The sequence below is a fragment of the Arachis stenosperma genome, chromosome 1 (genome assembly GCF_014773155.1).
Source record: "Arachis stenosperma cultivar V10309 chromosome 1, arast.V10309.gnm1.PFL2, whole genome shotgun sequence".
Taxonomy (NCBI): Eukaryota; Viridiplantae; Streptophyta; class Magnoliopsida; order Fabales; family Fabaceae; genus Arachis; species Arachis stenosperma.
In genome coordinates, this window is record NC_080377.1 from 10,033,654 (window position 1) to 10,055,672 (window position 22,019).

Consider the following 22,019-nt stretch of genomic DNA (forward strand, 5'->3'; position numbering starts at 1 on the left):
ATTCGAATTACGACACTTGCTTAAATTGACGAGTGAGCTAACCACTCAATCAATTTAAATTGATTAAGTCACTTATCATTAAAAGCAAGAGTTTAATTTTGATATATTAACGGTATAAAACCTTTTACACAATCTTTTATATAGTTGTACAATCAACCAATTACAATTATTCTCTTGAATGACTATTTATGCAGTCAATGCAAAAAATAATTATTTTTATTAATGTGACATTATGTAATTGAATATACATATAAAATAATTTTTACATCAAAATTAAATTCTAAAAAGTGAAAACAAACTCACCTTAAATTTTTTAAAGATATTTTAGTATTTACTATTTACATATCATTATTGGACATGAATTACTCCTTATTTTTATTGTATTTATCGGCCCTATTTTAATGCTTTTGAGTTTGTTTGTTGTTTAGTTAGATTGATTGACCGGTTGTCCATATGTAAATAAGTGAAGAAATTTTACTTAATCACTAATTTTGGATAATATTTTGCACTGTGGAATCCTAGTTTAAAAAGTGAAAATATTATTATTCAACTTTTTTTATTTCTAAGTTAATATTTTTTAATTTTTAAATTTATTATTTTTTTAATTAATTATTTATTAAAAATACTTTTTAAAAAATTATTTTAAGAATAACAATGTAATATTCACATATATTTTCTATTCCAATTTAATTAGAATATGTTTAAGTTCAACCTAATACGAAAAATATTAGGAGACTTATTATGCTTTTAATAGAAACAGAAAAAAAAATTTAACTTATTAAATCAAATATATAAAAAAAAATCCTTTACCAAAACAGAGTCATGTAAGAAAAAGACTGAAAGATGGACCCGACCCACCCGTTTCTTTCATTTGATTCCGTGTCTTTCGGAGTTGACTAATTGACTATCCTACCAACCAGAAAACCCTTTTTCTTTTTTTTTTTCTTTAATAAAAAAAGAAACTTATTTTGTTGTTTTGCTGCTTTTTGTTTTTTTTTAAACCCCTCGCTAAATTCTCTTCCTGCTTTGTCTTCACGCTTGGCTTTGTTGTTTGTTGAAGCTGAGAAAAACAGAACAAGAAGAAGAAGAAGAACAAAAAGAAGAAGAACAAAACGAAGAAAGCAATGGTGAAGTGCCCGAAGAAGCACGTGAACTTGTTCTACTCCGTTGACTGTGAGGAACTCGCTCGCAATGTTGCTTCTCATTCATTTGACCACGTCACTCTTCAGAGTATCAAATGGAGGTAACTCAATTACTATACTCTCCTTCTTTCTCATTCGTTTGAATCTTTTTATTTATTTATTTTCTTGCTTGAAAGCTGAAACTATTCATGGATTGTGTATTGGCTCCTATTCCAGTAATTTCAATGGTAACTGAATATTTGGATGAGCTTTCTTGAAAAGAAAAAAGAAAAAAGAATCATGTTTTTTAATTAACTGAGATGATGAAAAGAAACTTTGATTAAAAAAAGAAAAAAAAGGAACTGATTGTAGGAGTTCTTTAAGCTATCTAAATTCTATAGCTTACTTTAGCATATTAGAAGAATCATGTTATTTTATTCATTTATTCTTTTAATTAACTCTATTTGGCATCTTTGATCCGAGAAAAGCAAGCAAATCCAGCATTAAAATTTACATTACATGAACAAGCTTCCATCAAATCAACCATTTATATATTGAAACAGTGAATGGTTCTGATTGGAATTGAGTTTCACTGATGTGACAGTGGAAACTACCTCTTATATGAACAATAAAATGTAGAAAATAAAATAAATGATATATTGATCTGCATAAAGCCATAAACTCAAGAGTCTCTAGTTCAAATACAAATTCATTCCCAGTTTCTCTGAATTCTTGCAAAACAATGAACTACCTGTGTATTATTCCCTCTCATTTTCTCATCTATGTTCTTCACTTCATCCCAGTTCTCATTTGGCTATGCTCTGAACTTAACAGAATGAACATTCATTTTATTTCAGATTTTGGCTTATTAACAATGTGTATAGTCTTTACTTGTCTTCCCCTTTTAACATATGTTATTATGTTTTGATGTTTCTTCACGCGTCGTTTAGGAAAAGAAGATTCAAAAGCTGACTAATTTTATGGTTCTCCAGGTCTTTTGCTGATGGATTTCCAAATATTTTTATAGAAAATGCAGAAGAGCTCCGAGGTCAACACGTTGCTTTTCTGGCATCTTTCAGCTCCCCAGCACATATCTTTGAGCAACTTTCTGTTGTGTATGCACTCCCTCGTCTATTTGTCGCTTCGTTCACATTGGTATTGCCTTTCTTTCCAACTGGATCCTTCGAGCGAATGGAGGAAGAAGGAGATGTAGCAACTGCCTTCACCCTTGCAAGGATGTTGACAAATATTCCGATTTCAAGAGGTGGCCCAACTAGTTTAGTCATATATGACATTCATGCTTTGCAGGTTTGTGTACATAATGCATTAAAAGGAATTCATTAGCTTCACTTTTGTGGTCCTTTAATTATGGTACTTATGGATTGTTATTAAAGTTATGTTTACTGTTAAATACACTATCCAAAGAATGAGTGAAGACACGTCGACACCATCCAATAGAATACATGGCCTAGATGGAATCAAAAGTACAATTTAAGAGTAGTGTTTTTGCCCAAAACTACTTGTTCACTTCAGATGATCATGATATTCTATCATAATGCTATGTTTATGCTCTTCACTTAATTTCTCATATACTTTTGAAGAAGATAGCAACATTGCTCTCATTTGTTTCTTATGATGTTCTAGTAAACTTCTCATTCAATTCAAATACCATGAATTTTCATTAAATTTTATTTATGACTTAAATATGCAGGAGAGGTTTTATTTTGGAGATGAGGTTTTGCCCTTGTTTGAGACCGGTATTCCTCTCTTAAAGCAACGCTTGCAACGGCTTCCGGATGCCAAAAATGTGAGTATTTTGTAATCTACATTACTTCAAAATCTTACTGCCTTTGTCTAGCGATCAAATTATGATGTTAAAACAGTTGTAATTTCCAGGTAGTTATAGCATTTCCAGATGATGGTGCTTGGAAGAGGTTTCACAAGCAGTTTGATAGTTTCCGAGTGGTGAGTCTCTTAGTATCTATCTATTTAATCTATTCTGTAATTTTTTTCCCAAATAGATTACCTGAAATTTGAGGTGGCAGGTAGTATGTACAAAAGTTCGTGACGGTGACAAGCGGATAGTTCAACTCAAGGAAGGCGACGTCACCGGTCATCATGTAGTAATTGTTGATGATTTGGTTCAATCTGGAAGCACCCTGGTTGAGTGTCAGGCAAGTTATTTCAATTTGCGAATTGAAGATGATTATGTCAATTTTTTTTTTCTTTTTGTATGTTCTCATTTTTCTTATGATTCTAGCTTAGCAACACCATAAGCAAAACTTAATGTCTATATTAGAATCTTAAACATGAATGCATGTGTCTGCATCTATTTGCAACTTAGCAATTAACATGTATCTCCTTTTTATCTTGCTGGTTTTACTCAGAAAGTTTTAGCACATCAAGGTGCAGCAAAGGTGAGCGCCTATGTCACACACGGCGTATTCCCCAAGCAATCGTGGGAGCGATTCACTCATAAAGACGGTTAGTCCCAACTCCCAAGCATAATATTTTCACATACTTGTACATTTCTCACACTTGGATACATGTTTTGATGGTATTGCCGTCATTCGCTTTCGAATTTTGCAGGAGCCTCGGATAATGCTTTTGCACACTTTTGGATCACAGATTCTTGCCCTTTAACTGTGAAAGCTATTGCAAACAAAGCTCCTTTTGAAGTATTGAGTCTAGCAGGATCTATTGCTAATGCCCTACAAATATGAAGGCAAATTAGGGAACTAATAATAATATTGGATAGAATATTCAAGTTGGTGATAAAGGAGATCCTCAACTTCAATTTTTTTTTTTCCTGTTTTTACATTACAATAACATGCTTTCATCTCTGCTGTAACCTTAGCATGGTGAAACCTGTGAATTTAGTTTCTATTATGATTGTTCTCTAGCATAAAAGCAAGACCTATGCATAATGCAAATTAAATCATCCAAATTTTGCTCTGTATTACTCATCAACAGGCATTAATTTCTTTGTTCCTTTGTGGGTTAAAAAATAATAATAAATATGTAAGTGACTGCAAAAAATGTATGATTCATAAACACTATTTGGCTAAACAAAATGGAAACAAATGTAATACTCTAATGTTAAAAATGGAAAAATATTTTGTCACAATGTATTTCAACTTCTTCTCATGCAAAGAACTAACATTAATCTGGTGATGTACTTACACAAAGGTAGTATTTGTTGAAAGTGATGTAATTGATCAATTGATTGACAGATTCTAAAGCTTAAGTTGATATATGACATGAAATCAAGCCATTTTTTTTTTACATTATTCTATGTAACAACACAAGTTAAATATAAATCTGTATTTAACAACACAATTGATATAAAGCACGGGAATGCATGCGGCTTGGTTTTAGTGGTGAAGAAGCTTCAGAACATTCTACTGATGAAGATCAACCGCCGCAAGTGTTGGTCATTGAGGTAGAAGATTCACCACAAGTCTCTTCCGATGGGGTAGCTTCTCCGCAAGCCACTGAAGCCAGTGATGAAATTCAACCGCAAATGGTCATGGACGAAGCTTCACTACAATCTACTGCTTAAGCATAGTGCACGAAATTATATATCCTTTGAGAAATATTATGAAATATCAGAATTTATGTTTTTGACATTCCGTAATTATAAATTCAATTCCTTTACATGCTTTATCCCATATTTTTAAAAATTTATAATTAATTAATTACTAAAAATAATAAATTTTGATAATCCTATAGTATTTTTCATCTTCTAATTGTATAACTAGTGTGTTATAAACCCACTTGTCGCAATCACAATAAAAAGAGCGGATAAAATATTTGGTCCATACTCAAGTACATATTCAACACATATATAGTATACATAAGGGTGACTTCTGTGGTGGTTTGTGGTGGCTAAAGTTGGCTATAGTTGATTGACCAATAAAATTAGGACACATGGATGAAAAAAAATAGCTGATATATGATTAGTTTTAAAGAAAATGCGATAACCCAAGAAACATTACTATAATAGTAGAATAATAATTACAGGTCCATCAAAAAATGATTCTGGAACTGTAATTACTATTCTGCTATTGTGGTAATATTTCTTGAGTTATTGTGTTTTTCTTGAAACTAATCATACATTAACTAACTTTTTCATCTTGTGTCTTAATCTTATTGGTCAGTCAATTATAGTCAATTTTAGCCACCACAAAACATGATCACCACTTTTTTTTAAACCAAATAAAAAATCGTCATCATGAAATAGCCTTTGATATGTATGCTTTAAAAATGTATGAGTATTGGTCAAAATATTTAACATTGGGTAAGCTTCTTATCTTTTACTTCATTCTCTACCTCTTCCCTTCTTTTGGAAAATAGTGAGAGATTTCAGGAGAAAATTTAGCATCAACATTTGATACTTAATGCTCAATAGATATTTATTCATCTAGTAAATCTACCTCAACAACCTCTTCTAATGTAATTTGCTCCATGTTTTGGTAGTAGTCTTTAGATTTATCTTTTCTTCCTGTCTTTATGCTAATTACTGAACACCACTGTCTGTATGTTTAAACTAAGATAAAAATCTTTGTTTACATAAACTGAGAGCATATCTTGGAGTCCCATAATTTCTTCCATTGTTGAGGTAGCTTTACTAGATGGATAAATATGTATTGAGCATTAACTATCTAATGTTGATGCTAAATTTGAATTTTATTTTTATGGAATCAGACAATGCTCAAATGTTACACCGGAACAGCTTGGTTTATTACTTATTCTCTTTTTCCCTTCCAATTAGTCCCACACATCTAAAAAGCAGAACATAAGTTCATTATAATAATATTGGTAAAGGCAGCATTAGAAGCACCCTATACATTTCTTGGAAATTTCTTCCAAACAACCATGAAACAACCTATTTTGACTCAATAAATTCAAATATTCCAAAATTGACGAGGCAAGAAAAATATGGTGCGCTTGAACAAGCAAGAAAGGTTGTGGAGATTGGTAACCGTTGCTTCAGCTCTAATTGGATTGATCTGTTATGCTCTCAGCACCTCCTTCAATCATCTCTTCGGTAACTGGAAACCATGGAAGATCATTTTCTACACTCTCTTCAGTTCCGTCACTTTCGTCGTCGCTCTTCTTGCAAAGGATTGGAAAAACTCAACAATTCTTAGATTCTTAGCACGAAAGTGGCAGCGCTTGAGAATTCTTCGGTTCAGATCTGTGACTACGTTCTTGGTTATGCTATCCACCACCGTCTTCTCCTTCTTCTCCGATAGAGCCACCGCCATGGTTGCAAAACCAGATGCATATAGTGTGGTTTCGTCCATTGCTTTCTCCACCATGTCGCTTAGCTTGTCAAGGAATGTCCCCTTTGTATTTGAGGAACTCATGTATTTTTTTGTGGGAATTTTCATAGCTCAAATGATGAAGATTAAGTTGCTGTTGGGATTTTCAGTTGGAACAGTTATTAGCTTTTGCTTTGTGATTCTCCATTCTCATGTAGATGCTCGTGATCCAATAGAACGTGCTGGGATCCAAGATCAGCATCCTCAAGTGGCCATTGATCTAGAAAACCACGCAATCACTAACACCGCTGCTGCTCCTTCAACGGTTCAACAACGACCGGTGGCGACCGATGAGGACGAAGGTTCTCCATTCGACATCACGGCCACCAAAAATGCCTCGATTGATCGGCTCAAGCAGTGGAGGCAAGCGGCACTTGCGCTAAATGCTTCTCGCAGATTTGCTTACACCTTGGACTTGAAGAAAGAAGAGGAAAGGGAACAAGTAATGAGAAAGGTTCGAAATCATGCACAAGCAATTAGGAATGCGTATCGTTTCAGAGCAGCCAGTGAAACTGTACAACCCCTTCTTACCTCATCTGATGATGACGACGACGAAGAGGAGGAGGAAGTTGAAAAAGAAGAAGAGAAGCTTCAGTGAGTGCAGCTTTTAGAGAGCAATGTCTCTTTTTCATGTAAACAAATGCATCTGTTGTTTAGTCTGGTAGTTAACTTACTAATCCGCTTAAACATGTGTCGGAAGTTCAAATCCCGCTCTGTGCATTCAGCAACTTTTTAACCAACAACAAACTCTTAAATAGAACTCACATTCACTCACAGGCGGATTATAGTAATTATGAATGCAATTAATTGGGTCTTACCCTGTTACTACTTACTAAGCCTCTTTCTAGGATTAAACTACATCACATACATGGCAGATGTAGGTAGTTGTAGGTGCTTATTCTGATGAACATGGTTTTAAGATGTTCGTATCATATGATATCTACACTTATTTTACCAAATTTCACGATATTGATAGACTAAGGATAAACTCCAGAGAAAAATAAGAGGTTCTTCAAGGATATTCCAACATTTCAGTGTATCCAGTAACAATATTCTAGATGGCTGATCTAACATAAGAATAAGGCAAAGAAACTGGTTCACATATATACATACATGCACAAGTAATTTAGGTTTCATGACAACATTGACAAAGCTAATATGACAGTACCTCATTTTAATAATATACACATTAGTCAAATCTGCAAACTCTGGCATGCAAGCTGACAAAGAAATGCCATCTTATTCTCTTCCACTTCTAATCACAATTGATTTCTCTACACACAAGAAACTGTTCCTTGCTGCTTCCTCCATTGATGATTATTATGAAATATTGACACATTCAGAGTCTCCAGCAGCTGAAAGCTATGCTGCTTCTTCACCTTTGTACACCAACTTTTTTGTTCTTTTAAATCAATTAGCTTTGTACACCTTAACATTGCCCTATGCAGTTGTTAGCATTCCCAACCCCCATTTATTATTGTGGCTAGGAACATATAAATAGCTAGCAAATGGTTAATCTTTTTCTAGTTTCTCGTCCCAATCGCCCTTTGGGCTCTCCAATAAATCACCTGAGTAAGACCCGTCTGGTTGACGAATACATATATTCAAATTGCTGGACAGAAAATTCTCCTGGATGGTAAGAGAGAAACAATCAGAAAAACACTTGAAAAAAGCAATAATTGATCAATATATAAATTAAATCATTTCCAATTCTAAAGTCTTAATGACTTTTCACAATCAAGTTTGCAAGATGTATGTATAAGTATAAGATCAGGATCAATGTGTCCGGCCTCTTAACAACTCTATTGTCGTCAGAAGTTACCTGATCATTCGTCTCTTGGCCCTCCGAATGAAAGAGAATTGGCCGACACCGCTTATCCTCATTCATTAAGCTTGAATTCTGAAAATGTGTCACAAGTGCAGCCTTTCCTTGTATCCTTGCATACGCCAGTGAAGCAACTTTTTCGCTATTAAACTTCTCCCACTTCTTCCCATTAAATGCCTACATAGACTTTCATATTAATTTTTCTCTAGACCATGACAAGTTAAAAGTACTTGCAAATTACAAGAGTGTCTGCATCTATTTGCAACTTAGCAATTAACATATCTCTCCTTTTTATCTTGCTGGTTTTATTCAGTAGCATTAACAACATCTTTCACAATCTTTGCTTGAGTTAAATAAAGAATAGAGTGTCGTATACCTCTAGCAACAATCATAAAACCCTTAGTAAGCTTTCAATTATCACGAGAAAATGAGTTATCTAAGTCTTCATTACACAACTTACTAATAGAAAGTAAGTTCAAACGAATATCTGGAACAAGCTTCATACGCTTCAAAGTCAACTTGGTACCAGTTAAAAAACTTTTAACCTTGTATTTATATTTTCGTTGTTAAAAAGAAAAGAAATCAAATATTTCATACAGGGATGTGTTAAACAATGCCCGTCACGTTAACAAATCCTTGCATCACAAACAATGCAGAAGAAAGTTAATTATTTAACAGACAAATAGAAGGTCATGGCATAGATTTTAAACCTCATAGAAAGGAATGATGTGTGAAGGAGACACCATATTGATAAAGGCATAACCCACATTACACTTGTTCTGCAAGAAGAAATAGACAATAAGTCAACCTGGCCAAAAGACTCCATTATCGTTGATTAAAAAAATTATTGGATTCATATACCTTAAAATCAATTGGCAAGTAGAGAAAGTCATAAGCACCCCGGTGATTCTCATCAATTGCAGCAAGCAGCATCTTCGATGTGTACCTTAAACAATCACAATGAGCAAAACTCATTAATAACTGTTCGTATTAAATTGCTACAATAGAAAACACTTGACTAGGATACTTCTTTAATTGTTCTCACTTGTTAGGAATATTTTTAATCATTAAAGTCGTCCTTGTATCTTCACCACTGAGGATTTTATCAAGATCAAGTTGGTACAGCTTCTTTGAATCAATTGGGTTTCCACTATTCTCGGGTCGCCTACTTCGAGACATGCCTTCAGTGTTGGTTGCTCCTGGTCCAGAATAAGAACTGCTTCCGAGAAGCAAAGAACCATGCCTAGGCAGTGACAGCATCCCGAAATTAGGTGAACCATTTTCAGCAGTATTTCCTGAAAGGCCAGCAGAACCACCTAAAGATGCATGACTGCTCCTGTTCATCATAAAACTCCTGTCACTGAGATTTAAATTCCCAAATCCAACTGGGCTCATTAAAGAAGCATCGGGTGATTCTGGGAAGTAGTTAAAATGCCTATCAAAATGAAGGCCAGATGGAGCAGATCCTATATGATGATGGGGCTGGGAACCAAGAAAAGAACTGCGATGACTTGAATATGGAAAACCCTGCCTTTGGCCACTAGAAGTAAATGGATGCCCCAAAGAAGACGAAGACCAACCAGATGTGGTTGAATGCTCAGTATAAGGAGTTGGGCTCCCCCAAAGAAATTGAGGGCCAGACAATGTTCCAATACTTGATGAGCTTGAACTTGATTCGCCAAAGGAAGATATAGGCCTAGGACTTGCATTCACTTTTTGCTCAGGAAAAGACATGGAATGCTGAAAAGCTGTTCCTTGCATTGATCCAGAGTTCAAAAATATCTGATTTGCAGCCCTTCCAGGGTCCTTACCAATCGGCGCAATCTTGTTAGATGCATGTGGGGAAAGAATTGCAGCCAATCCAGAAAAATGGTTAGTATTGACAGGGCTGGCATGGCCCAAACCAGGCGACTTGCTAAATGAACCTAGTTGATTATGCTCAACTGGACTACCAAAATGTGCCCAGTTACCTAGCAAGACAATTGCACGAGATATTTTAGCTTGTAACTGAAGGTGCTTTTCTAAAACGATATAGCTACAATGGCATTTGATTAATAAGACTGCAGTAAGAGTTGTTTACCGGGAGGAGAATTGGCCACAGGTGAACCTACTTGATGTCTAAAAGTTCGAGCTTCATCTTGCTCCAACTCTTGACTCAGTTGTTGCATCAAGCTAGCAAGAAATGCATCATTATGTTAGTCTTTTATAATTTATACTATGTAAATAATAAAATTTCCATTCACAAAAGATATAACAAATTGCTAACGAGTTAAAGCCAGCTTATCTGAGCAGTTAATTTAAGAGTAGAGTAGATTATTTCAAACATATTATCACATTTTATTTTGTAGTCAGTTAATTATCCAAAGTTTTTCTCCATGAAAACAACTTCAATTAACCAATCAAGCTGCTTGCAAGCAACTAGCTAACATCTCAAGGGATAAATAGTAATATAACGTAATATGCATGGGTCTACCACTTTTGTGCAATCTTTCAACCCTATCATTACTTTTCTACCATATACATGAGAATAAATGAAATAGTTGACGAACAAACTTATGTTGGAAAAAGAAGTTCTGAACAGCGAAAGATAAATTACAACTTACTTCCTACGTGCTCCGCCGGGGCGACTGGGTTCAAGTTTTATGCGTTTCCCAGCAATATCCCTTCGATTTAATGCTTTAAGAGCTGCTTCTGCCGCTCTAACATCATAAAACTCAATAAATTTATGGTGCCTCTTATGCGGTGTTTCCCTAATCTGAAATTTCATCACAGAAAATTACTACCAGCACTGGACAAACTTTAGGTAAAGACCAAGTAAATGCACAAATGAACAGGTAAACATATAAGCAATTAAGCTTTTACCTCCTTGACCTCTCCATAAGCACCAAAAATTAATCGAAGGTCCTCATTTGACACTGAAGGATCCAAATTGAATGCTACAAGGGTTCCTTGATTAATATCTTTCTCTGAGGGGTTATCCTGAAATCAGCAGACGAAACACGTGTTACACAACTGTAATGTCAAGGATAATCATACCTTAAGATTTATGCTCTAAAATCAAACCTTGGGAATTGAAAAATGAATATCAAGTTTTCTTCGTCTCAAGGGCTTGTTTTGTAAGGCACGCATTGCAGTGCGAGCATCTCGAATGTCATAGTAAGATATCATCACAAAGCCTCTATGCTTGCATGCAGTGTACAAAGTTCTGATATCCCCATATTGCTATCAAATAAGAAAGAAAGAATAAAGAATTATCACAAAATAAAACAGAGAAATACAAGATCTTCTGACGTTGTATGTAAATAAAAAATTAATAGTTAAAACATAAACTATTTAAACTCTAATCAGAATTTTCTCATAACAATTCTAATAGGCACATGCTCAAAAGGTCACTAAAAACAAAGAAGTAAATCAAGCCTCTCCAAATAAACCCACACCTCTCTGTTTCTAAGTCAGAAACTTCTGCTAATTTTACGTCCCCCAAAAAAAGAAAAAATCTACTAATCTGCCTCCCATTTTGCAGAAGTATAATTTTGGTAGGGGATGAAGGAAGCAGTTGAGGACAAAGATTAAAATGAGACAATTGGCTCATGTATTACTAAAGCAAAAGTATAATGATCAACACATTCTGTGTTAAAAAATAAACATTGAAGGATCGGCTTAATGCTCAACAACTCAATTAGTTATCTTAAGTCATAGATTGAGTATATATATGCAGCTAAAGAAACAAGGGCTGAATTACATAAACAATTATACTGAAGCATTAGGTAAATGTACAATACCTCAAATAAGGTCCGTAATTCAGAGTCCTCAACATTACTATTGATGTTTCGAACAAATAATGTCCTTGATGGATGCTCTCCATAAGGATGCTCACCAGCCACCGTTCCCATACCATTTGGGATTGAATAATGACCAATACCATTTGAAGCAACTCCATCTGAAATGCTTAGCTTTGACATGCCAACATTAAGACTCTCTTGGGGTTCAAAGTCCATTTCGAACCCCCCTCCACTGCCAAACAGATCATTATCATCCAGATCCTCCACTTGGCTTGGCAACCTACTAAGGTCGAAATCGTCCATTATCCCAGCTAAAAGCTCCTCTTCATCAGGAAGTATGTTTCCAACTATATTGGCTTCAAAATCTTCAAAAGGATCATTTTCCTCATTCTCTTTGTCCACTTTATCTATCGTTAGCAAGTTATCATCAATAGGTTGGCCATAACGTTCAGAATCAGTCAAATTTACTGCATATCAACAACAAAATAGGACGAAGAAAAATGTTCTCAATAATTGCTCTAAACTGTTCCAATTTATGATACCAAAAGCATAATCTCAAGCTTACACTTCTCATGTGGAAGAACAGGTAGTGAGCTGGAAAACAAGCTAACATCATTTGAAGCATGAAATACATTACTCTTGTGCGGTATTCCCCAAGCATTGCTTTCCACCTTTTTTGGAACATTAAGTGAAGAAGTCTTAAATGAGCCTACAAAATCAGCAAGAAAACTTGTTTCATAATCATTCTCTACAGATGAGTGTATGTATAACTATTGAGGGTCAATTTGGTACTGTAATTAGTTAATACGGAGGTAAAAAAACCCCATATATTAGATTCACAAATAACCTAACCAAAGAAGTCTTCACATCTATTTTTACCCCATATATCAAACTCACCCTAACTACAAAGTACGAAATATGAAGAGGAAGTACCTGCAACACCATGGGAGGACAAAGAATCCCTATATTGTGTCTCCATTTTCAGCTACTGCCTAGAAAACATAGTGAGATGAATGAAAAGTAGACGACTTCTTAATATCAATGTTTTGATAAAAATTGCCATACAGAGATAAAAGTTGCCACAACCATGAAGTGTGTACCATAATTTAGTCTTTCAAATACAGGAAGAGGTCTTTTCGTAGTTCTACTCTATCTTACATAATTTCGGTTTTCCTAAAGAGCCCCAAGGGAAAGGTAAGAAGCAATAATTTGGATACCATATAATATAATCACTAATATATCTACCAAGTTGAATTAACCAGCAATCATACTCAAGAATTCTGTTGGACAAAATAGTCCTACTTTGGAATGCATAACACAGAAGGAATAATTATTATTAGCCAAGCAAAGATTATTCCTTGGTTGGTTCGGTCACATGTTACGAAAAACAGAACACAATAGCAAGTCAATTGTAACACTTTCCTCCTACCCGTTAAAATATTCTTTCTATCCTTTAAGCTTTCAAACAATAAAACTCGTACCCTTTTATCTTTCCCTATAAAAGAATCATCAAATGAAGACGCCCACACCAGTACACCACTACCCTTTTTCTAGTACCAATTCCATTCATGTTATTCAAATCATTTCAAACAAGCTCTCAATAATTGTGACTAGGTAAAAATTTTTGACTGACCAGAACAAAAAGCAACAGATTCTATATCTATTAGCACATATAGGAAGGTAACAAACACAACAGAGATCACATAAAAGATGCTTTGAAAATTTAAAAGCCAAATCATTCCCAAATTGACAAAGGACCATACAATCAAATTAGTTCCAAAATCCAAACACAGTCTACCATCAACCTTTGTCACAAGATCACCAGCATAGTAGCCATAAACGCACAACATTAAATACCAGTAAAGATAAACAAATAACAGATATTAGAAATAGCGAATATTCAGCAGATCATGCATTGCAAAAACAGGTTAAGACTACACCCTACAATCTACATAGTCAACTTATGGTCAAAAAACAAAAATTGCACAGTCAAAATTCTTCAACTTGACCCCAAAAAATTTTTAAAAAATAATAAAAAAAACTACAGTTACTCTCAAATTATGCCCCCACCACCACTAAGCCCCAAACTATAGTAACACAGTTCGTCATCATCAGAATAAGCTTTTGCACCAAAGCTAACCGATCAAACACAAAAACAACTTCAAAAAGGAGAAGAAAAAAAAGGCGCAAAATTTGAGTCAACTATCTACTTAAAAATCATAAAAACAGAGAAATTTTGTCTTTTTACTATTCGTTAAAAAAAGAAAAAAGGTGAAGGTACATGAGAACTAAGGAAAAATTAAAAAAAATAAAAGAAGAAAGAAAGTACCTTTTGTTGAAAAAGAAGAAAAAGGAGAGAATATTGTTGTTGTGCTAGAAGGTTTTCTAAGATTAGGAATGTTATTGAGAGTGGTGCTTGTTGTTTGAATGAAGAAGAAAGAGTTCGTGTTGATCACGGAATATTGAAGGGAAGAGAAGTGAAGTGAAGTGAAGAGAAAGAGTTTCCGTAGAAGCAGAGAAATTTCATCCTTATACTCTTCTACTTCCTCCTCTATCGCCGGGAAAGTAGAGAGCGAAGGAAATCAGCAGTGAGAGAAAATTTTCCCGGAAAATCAGTGAGAAAAAGGAACGAAAAAGAAAAGAAAAGAAAAAGAGAAGAAAGAAAAAGGAAAAGGAAAAGAAATAAACAGAAAGGAAAATGATTGGAGGTAAGAAAAGACAAAATTAACAAAGTAAGCAGTTCTTAATATATTTACAATTCAACTAGGTATCCTTTAAAAATGATACAATATTCAGCCTTTTATTACATTAATTTAAAAAAATTAAAACAAACACATTAAAATAGATTTCTTGTTTTCTTTTTTTTAATTTAAATACAAATCTACAAAAACCGGATTAACTAAAATTCAAATTCAAAATTTAAATTTAAAGCTTATAAATCCTAACAAATCTCAAATATTTTAAATCAGATTTTCATCACTAGTAAAATCTTCCTTCGTAAATATTCAGAACTGCAACGCTTACCCCTCTTCATATGTGACCGTTTTCGTCTTCTCCCGCGTTGCGCACCTCCTCTGCGAGGATCTTCTCCTTCGGCGAACGCGCTCCTCCTCGCGACGTGCACCTCCCTCGCGACGCGCACACACCTCCTCCATCGATGGACTCCTCCCCATCCCTGGTGTCCTCCCTCGCACCACGCACAACCGCCTCCTCCTCTTCCTGTGCTTCTCCTGTCTCCTCTTCTACATCGCACTTCTTCTCTGTCTCTGGCAAAATTTTAAAAAAATTTGGTTGAGTTCATTCATGGAGATATGTTATCCCTTTTTTTTCATTTAATAAAAGGTTATATTTTTTCAATTTTTGTATAATATTAAATATGTCTATGTTTTATTTTTTTAAATGTGTTTGTGATTTTAACTCATATATTTGATTTAGAAGTTGTAATATTAACTTAATTTATATGTGTTAATACTTAATTTTGGATGTGTTTATGTTGCTTATTATGTTTTTATGTATATATATAAAATTTTTTACGTGAGTTTTGGATGTGTTGATAAAATATTGAAAGTGCATTCTTATAATATTAGATGTGTTTACATTGTTTACTATGTTCTTATGTACATATATTAAGTTTTTTTACATGAGTTTTGGATGTGTTGATAAAATATTTAGAGTACATTCTTATAATTTTGGATGTGTATTTGAGTTTAACTTTTTCTGTGTTCAATATGTAATTTAGAACTACAATAACAATAATTTAGATGTGTTAATACATAATTTTAAATGTGTTTATGTTGTTTATTTAATTTTAGATGTGTTTTTGACATGAGTTTTAAATATTTTAAATAAAAAAAATAATTGAAGTGAGTTTAATTAATTTTAAAAACTTCACTGATTTTTTTAAAAGAGAGAGAGTGTGAACGAGAGAGAGGGAGAAAATAAAGGAAATACTTTATTATAATGATAAGAACTTAGAGATTTTTTAGTTGATAAAGTTTAAAATAATAGTGGTTCCTTAAAAATAGGAAATATAATTAATTAAAAAATTAAAATAATAAAACATTAGATTTAAAGGCTGACTAAAGGCTGATTTATGTTGTACAAGTAGCATTTTCCATATATTTAATGAGATAATTAATAAATAAAAATCTTTGTAAAATATAATATATTTTGGAATTCGGATAATTTTATAATTTTAAGAAACCATGGTGCCAAGCAAAAATGTTTTTTTTTTCCACCGTAATTAAATTTGATGCATTTTTAGAATTTCAATTTCTGACCTTTTAATTAAGTTATTGGCCATCAAATTACACCTACATTATTATTTAATCTATATTATATTATTAATTTATTATTCACCATTAAATCGCTAACAATAAAGTTATAGGGTGAATTGGAAGAGATTTTTGAAAAAAAAATATAAAGGTTACTTACTTATACTAAACGATTACTTATTATTGATAATCACTACTCATTAATATTTTTTATTTTCTTCAGTGTTTTGTTTTTGTTTGAAAATTTTATTGACTTTTGACAAATTCTAATACAGGAATAATAATTATTTTTAGTCGAATAAAATTTTCAATCTTTAATTTTAAATATTATAAATTCACTCGTAATTACCAATTTTTTTTCTCGGTTGCAGCTAATAAGATTCGAATTCGAGACTTTTGAGATGAGAAGGGAGCGGAATGCTGTGTAAATTATGATTCATTGGCCAATATAAATACGAATGCTGTGTGAGTTATGACTCACATATCCAGGTTCTTCGGCTTGCACTACTTTTTTTTTTTTAATCCCATGTTTCACACACCCACACAACACACTCACACACACTACATGAATACTATGGGTTCTTGAACATCCAACCTCAACTGGAATTTAAACCCGAATGCAACTTGATGAGAGGCGTAAAAATCCTCCATCAGTGCCAAGCCTCAGCTGCGCTTGCACTGCTTATTTTATAGTAACAATCAGATTGGATTAGTGATGGCCCAAATAATTATGTGCATTGCCTAAAATGAACAACAGAGAAGCCCATTTTAACATCAGTGCAAGGCCCAAGATGGGATGATAGACAAGTGTATATAGTCTTTTAATGACCCAAAAAAAAGTGTATATAGTCTTCTGACCAAAAAAGTATAGACAAGTGTATAGTCTTGGACTTAAACAACGGGACCTTCATGCTTTTGGACACTGGCAGTATTATCTTTACCTGCGAGATAAAAAAAAATTCACTCATCTCTTTAAATAATTGTTAGAACTTAGAAATTAAATTTCACTTTATATATATAATAATTTATTAATAAATAATAAATATTTAAATTGAGTTTAAATTTACAACGAATTAATTATTTACCTGTCAAAGTTAAGAAACATTTGAAAAAACATTGCAATAGGAAATTTAGTTTAGTAGTTTGCAACTCTTATTATACTCTATCATCTTCACAATTCCATACATAATATCATTGACATTAAATAATGAAAAAGGTGGATTCATAACTAGTTGTCACTTTAATAACAATCACATAATTATGTAATAACTCCGCTACGTTATCAACAATATATCTGCTAACTTCTGTCAACTCTTATTTATAATTGTATTTAATGAAAGTGTCTTTGTGAATGTGTCTAATAAAAATATCTTTTCCATAACTATGTTTAATAGAAGTGTCTTTATAGATATATTTTTTAGATGTATCTCTTTATATATGTGTTTAAAATATAATAATTAATCATTGTTAGCAAGAAATTGACGGATAATATATTGATGCCCTGTACTTTTGCATTATGTAATTTTCTTTTCCTTTTCCTACATTGAGGATAAAGTTGATTTGAAAGGGTAAGTACCAAATTATTCTATTACGTTTAGGCTCATTAAATGATCATTTTGATTAGTTAGGCTTTACTACTATTTATTTGTAATCTATGTGTGAATAATCAATTTATCACTCAAGATTTAACAATTTATGAATTCTAAAATTAGTTTTTTAACCCTCACTTTTTAGAGAATTTAATATATCTATAGTTAATATATAATTTGAGATAAAATTATCATAAAAAAAATTTGCTGATATTAGTAGTAAAATAATTGGTTGCTAGTCGAATTCTCTATGACATAACATACCTATTTTTAATTTAAAAAAAAGTGTTATTCTTAATAATTAAGTATCTCAAAAAAAGTTTAACCAATTTTCCTTATTTTTACTACTCTAATATATAAAAAAGAAGTGTTCTAAGTGAACTTTGTTTTTATTGAATTAGTGAAGGAATTGAACTCAGCATCTTTATTTCCCCACAAGATTATTATATACTATAGTTTACTAGTTAAATTCCTAATCATCTACCAATAATGTAAAAGAAGTGGGTACCATTTCACTTTTGAAAGTGTGATTCACTTTCCTTGATTGTCTCATATTATTGGCACATATATATGTTGGGGTTGGAACGTTATCATGTATTCTTGTGCAAGCATCGTAATTGTAAAGGTAGGTATATTATTATGGCAAATGGCCAATTATGAATTTATCAAACTAGTTATATTATGCACGTTATGATATAGAAAAAAGGTAACATCATAAATAATAAAGTTATGTATATCCCGTGGATAATGAAACTTGTACTATGAGCTAGAAATTGCTAGATATATATATGGAACCTAATTCATCCACTCATATTATCGAAAAATGGAGCATTTATTTTGGTGATGTGTTTTTTTTATTTATTTATTATTCATTGAACTTCTAGCAATGTGTGTAAGCCACAAACTTTGGTGATATATATATACCTTTTAGGAGTTATGATTTATGAATGATATAGACTTGTTTATTTCAAATATCTTTTTCACACAATGAAAGCTTTCATTTTTCTTTAATATGCACTAATAAAATATAAACCTTAAGGTGATATTGATTGGTATCATGATATATTATGGGCCCTTTATTTATTTGGATTAAACTAAAGAAAATTCAGATATATAGGATATTTTTTTTTAAATGACATATGAGCTTTGAATTTTTTGTATATCCGGCTATTGATTTTGTTGGAGAATGTAATTAATTTAGCATGGCTACAAAGAATTACTAATTAAAATTTTAATGAATTTCAAATAAATTAAATTTAATTTGCTAACTTATTAGTTGCACCATTACTTTATAGCCGTAGCATGAAATTTTTTATTTTTTAAACACTTTTAAAATTAAATGAGTTTGGTGATTTGAAATTCTCAATCCTACTATATATACAATAGTTTGTCCTTCTTTTCCTTTAATTAGGATTTGGTATCCTTTTTGTTCCCCCTTCCATAGTTCCATGTATATAGCTTTAGATATTAGGATCTATGAATTTGCAAATGCTCAAATCTTAGCATAGTTTTTTTTTTTTTTTTTTTGACATAAAGCATAGTTTATATTAGATATATGGTATATTCCATGTATATATAGATAGATATAGATAGAAGGTTTGGATTGAATGGAGGGCCAACAAAATAACTCAAAAAGCGCTTAGCCACACCATATGGCGGACTCAAAAGATATTTTGAAAGTGAAATGTGGTACACGTAATAGTTTCATCCTTATTTTTAATTATATTTCTACATTATTATTATTATTATTATTATTATTATTATTATTATTATTATTATTAATCAATACCAATAGGCAGTAGGCAGTAGGCAGTAGCCAGTAGCTTTAGCTTGCTACTCAAACCATAATTTATTAATTTCCCCCACTTTTAACTAAAAAATACACATATATATATATATATATATATATATATATATTGTAATTTTTATCTTAAAATAATTAATAAAAAATAAAAATATTTTTTTATATCATAAAAAATATATATAAAATATTACATAAACATCATTTTTCTTTTAATTAAAATAAAAATTTAAATACAGTTATTTTTATGTGAAATAGTTAATAATTAAAAATTATTAAATAATAATTTAATTAAATTTATTAAATTATGTAACAATTTTTTATTATCAATTTTATATATAAAAAATTATAACGTGAATTTTTTTAATTAATTATATGATAAGATTAATTAAAAAAGAGGTAGAATCTCGGGTGGTACCACAAACTTTTACATATAGACAAAAAACAAATGATAAGATGATGATAAGTGAATAACACAATAAGGTGATAACATTACACTGAAACAAGGTACAATTACTCCAAACATTTTGGCACTGCCACGTGGCCCACCTAACTATCACGGTTAACCTCTATAAACTTGCCACGTGTTGAACACTCCCGGTCCCACGTCACACTAAAATTTTCTTGTTCACAAGTTTGTAATTCACAGATGGGACAGGAAATTCCAAACCAAAAAAAAAATGCTAGTAAGGTATTGTTAATATATTTTTCTTTTACAAAGGTTGGTTTTAAAACTTTTACAAAAAAGTATATAACTAAATGATGATTTAAAATATTTTTATGTTAATGATATTTTTTATGATTCTAAATTAATTAAAGGACAGCAAAACTAAGTTAATTCCTATAATGTGATTAGGTGATATTTGGGATGGATTCTCTTCAGTTAAAAAAATTAAATATTGTCTAATATTTAATCTAATTCTTTATTTTTTTTATTTAATTTTAGTCTCACTTAAAAAATTAAAAATAAAAGATCACACTTTATTCTCTCGAATATTTTTTTCACTAGAGAATCCATTTCCGGTGACACCTAGAAAATTTAGTTCTTATTACTTAAGTAGTTAATATCTAAAATGCTAGTAGTATATGTTTAAATTCAACTCAACACTTTAGTCTTAAACTTTGATTATGCTTATGATAATAAAGAACATTGAATATTAATTAAATAAATTAATTTTACTCCAAAATTTTATTTAATATTTAATAAATTAGCTTAAATGATGATCTCTGTTATATAAGTACTTTGACTAATAAGCCTTCGAGCGAATTAACAATGTATCATAATTGAATATGTTCTTTATTATTAAAAGTAAAACTACAATTATTTCCACTTAATTATATAACACACACATATAACACACACAAATTCCCAGACACACTGATAATAACATGAGGAAAATAATGGAGTGCAAAACTGCAAATGGACCCGAATATTTAAATGTTTAATTTAATTTTTTGCATTTTAATTTTCGTCTGCATTCCTTTTTTTTTACAAATGTACAACTCTTTGCATCTTAATTATGCAATTTAACCTTCTAAATTTCATTAATTCACTTGAAGTAACTCATCAAGAGGAATCATATATGCTCTTTAAAATAAAAAAATCCAAGCAAAAGTGCAAAACACGCTCTTATACATTTCTCAAAATAATCCATACGTAAATAATTAATTTAAATAGATCAAATGGTCAATTCGTTTAAATAAATATCGAACATTCAAATTCTATTTTATATATATATATAATAATTTATTAATCAATAATAAATTTTTAACTAAAATTTAAATCTGTAATAAATTAATTTAAAAAAATAATATATTAATTTTTAACTTTTGATATATAAATATTTAAATTTATAAAAATTTAAAAATATATTTAAATTTTCGATCTCCTTAAAATTTGAACATATTATGATATTAATCTTAATTTAATTTATTTTATTTTAAAAAAAATTTTATATGTACATTTGTACCGGCCAAATTAATATGACTAGAGTTATATTTAATTTTTTTATTAGATTTAACAAACACAAATGAATAAAGAAATTGATTTATTTATTTTAAAAAAATTAAGAATTTAAATATATTTTTAAATTTTTAAAAATTTAAATATTTACAAAACAAAAAATAAAAAATTTATTTATCTTTTTCTTATTAATTCTTGACATGTGAAATTAGTAAATACCGTGAACAAACAAATACGCCAATTTCGTATAAAAATACCCTATCCGTAGAGAGTATACATGCAGCACTAAATATACGTTAAGGATAAGAAGATACACAAAAAAGGCACCAACCTAGAT

The 22,019-nt window shown here is 31.4% G+C and overlaps 1 protein-coding gene and 1 pseudogene across 2 annotated transcripts; one reads left to right on the top strand and one right to left on the bottom strand.

The window, feature by feature from the left end:
• Positions 1 to 1,016: 1,016 nt before the first annotated feature.
• On the top strand, positions 1,017 to 3,270 carry LOC130940790 (ribose-phosphate pyrophosphokinase 4-like; annotated as a pseudogene).
• Positions 3,271 to 7,441: 4,171 nt separating this feature from the next.
• On the bottom strand, positions 7,442 to 14,688 carry LOC130961726 (protein MEI2-like 2). Of its 2 annotated transcripts, none has more exons than XM_057887730.1 (13): positions 14,385 to 14,688; positions 12,989 to 13,043; positions 12,621 to 12,764; positions 12,056 to 12,522; positions 11,337 to 11,495; positions 11,136 to 11,252; positions 10,877 to 11,028; positions 10,354 to 10,445; positions 9,319 to 10,243; positions 9,135 to 9,219; positions 8,984 to 9,052; positions 8,271 to 8,450; positions 7,442 to 8,077 (listed from the first exon to the last, which is right to left on the bottom strand). In XM_057887730.1, exons 2-13 carry the CDS (start codon positions 13,032 to 13,034, stop codon positions 7,961 to 7,963), a joined length of 2,553 nt encoding a protein of 850 aa, XP_057743713.1. In that variant the 5' UTR covers positions 13,035 to 13,043; positions 14,385 to 14,688; the 3' UTR covers positions 7,442 to 7,960. The 2 variants fall into 2 exon arrangements, with proteins under 2 accessions (XP_057743713.1, XP_057743705.1); XM_057887722.1 differs by having other exon boundaries at positions 12,989 to 13,047.
• Positions 14,689 to 22,019: the final 7,331 nt, after the last annotated feature.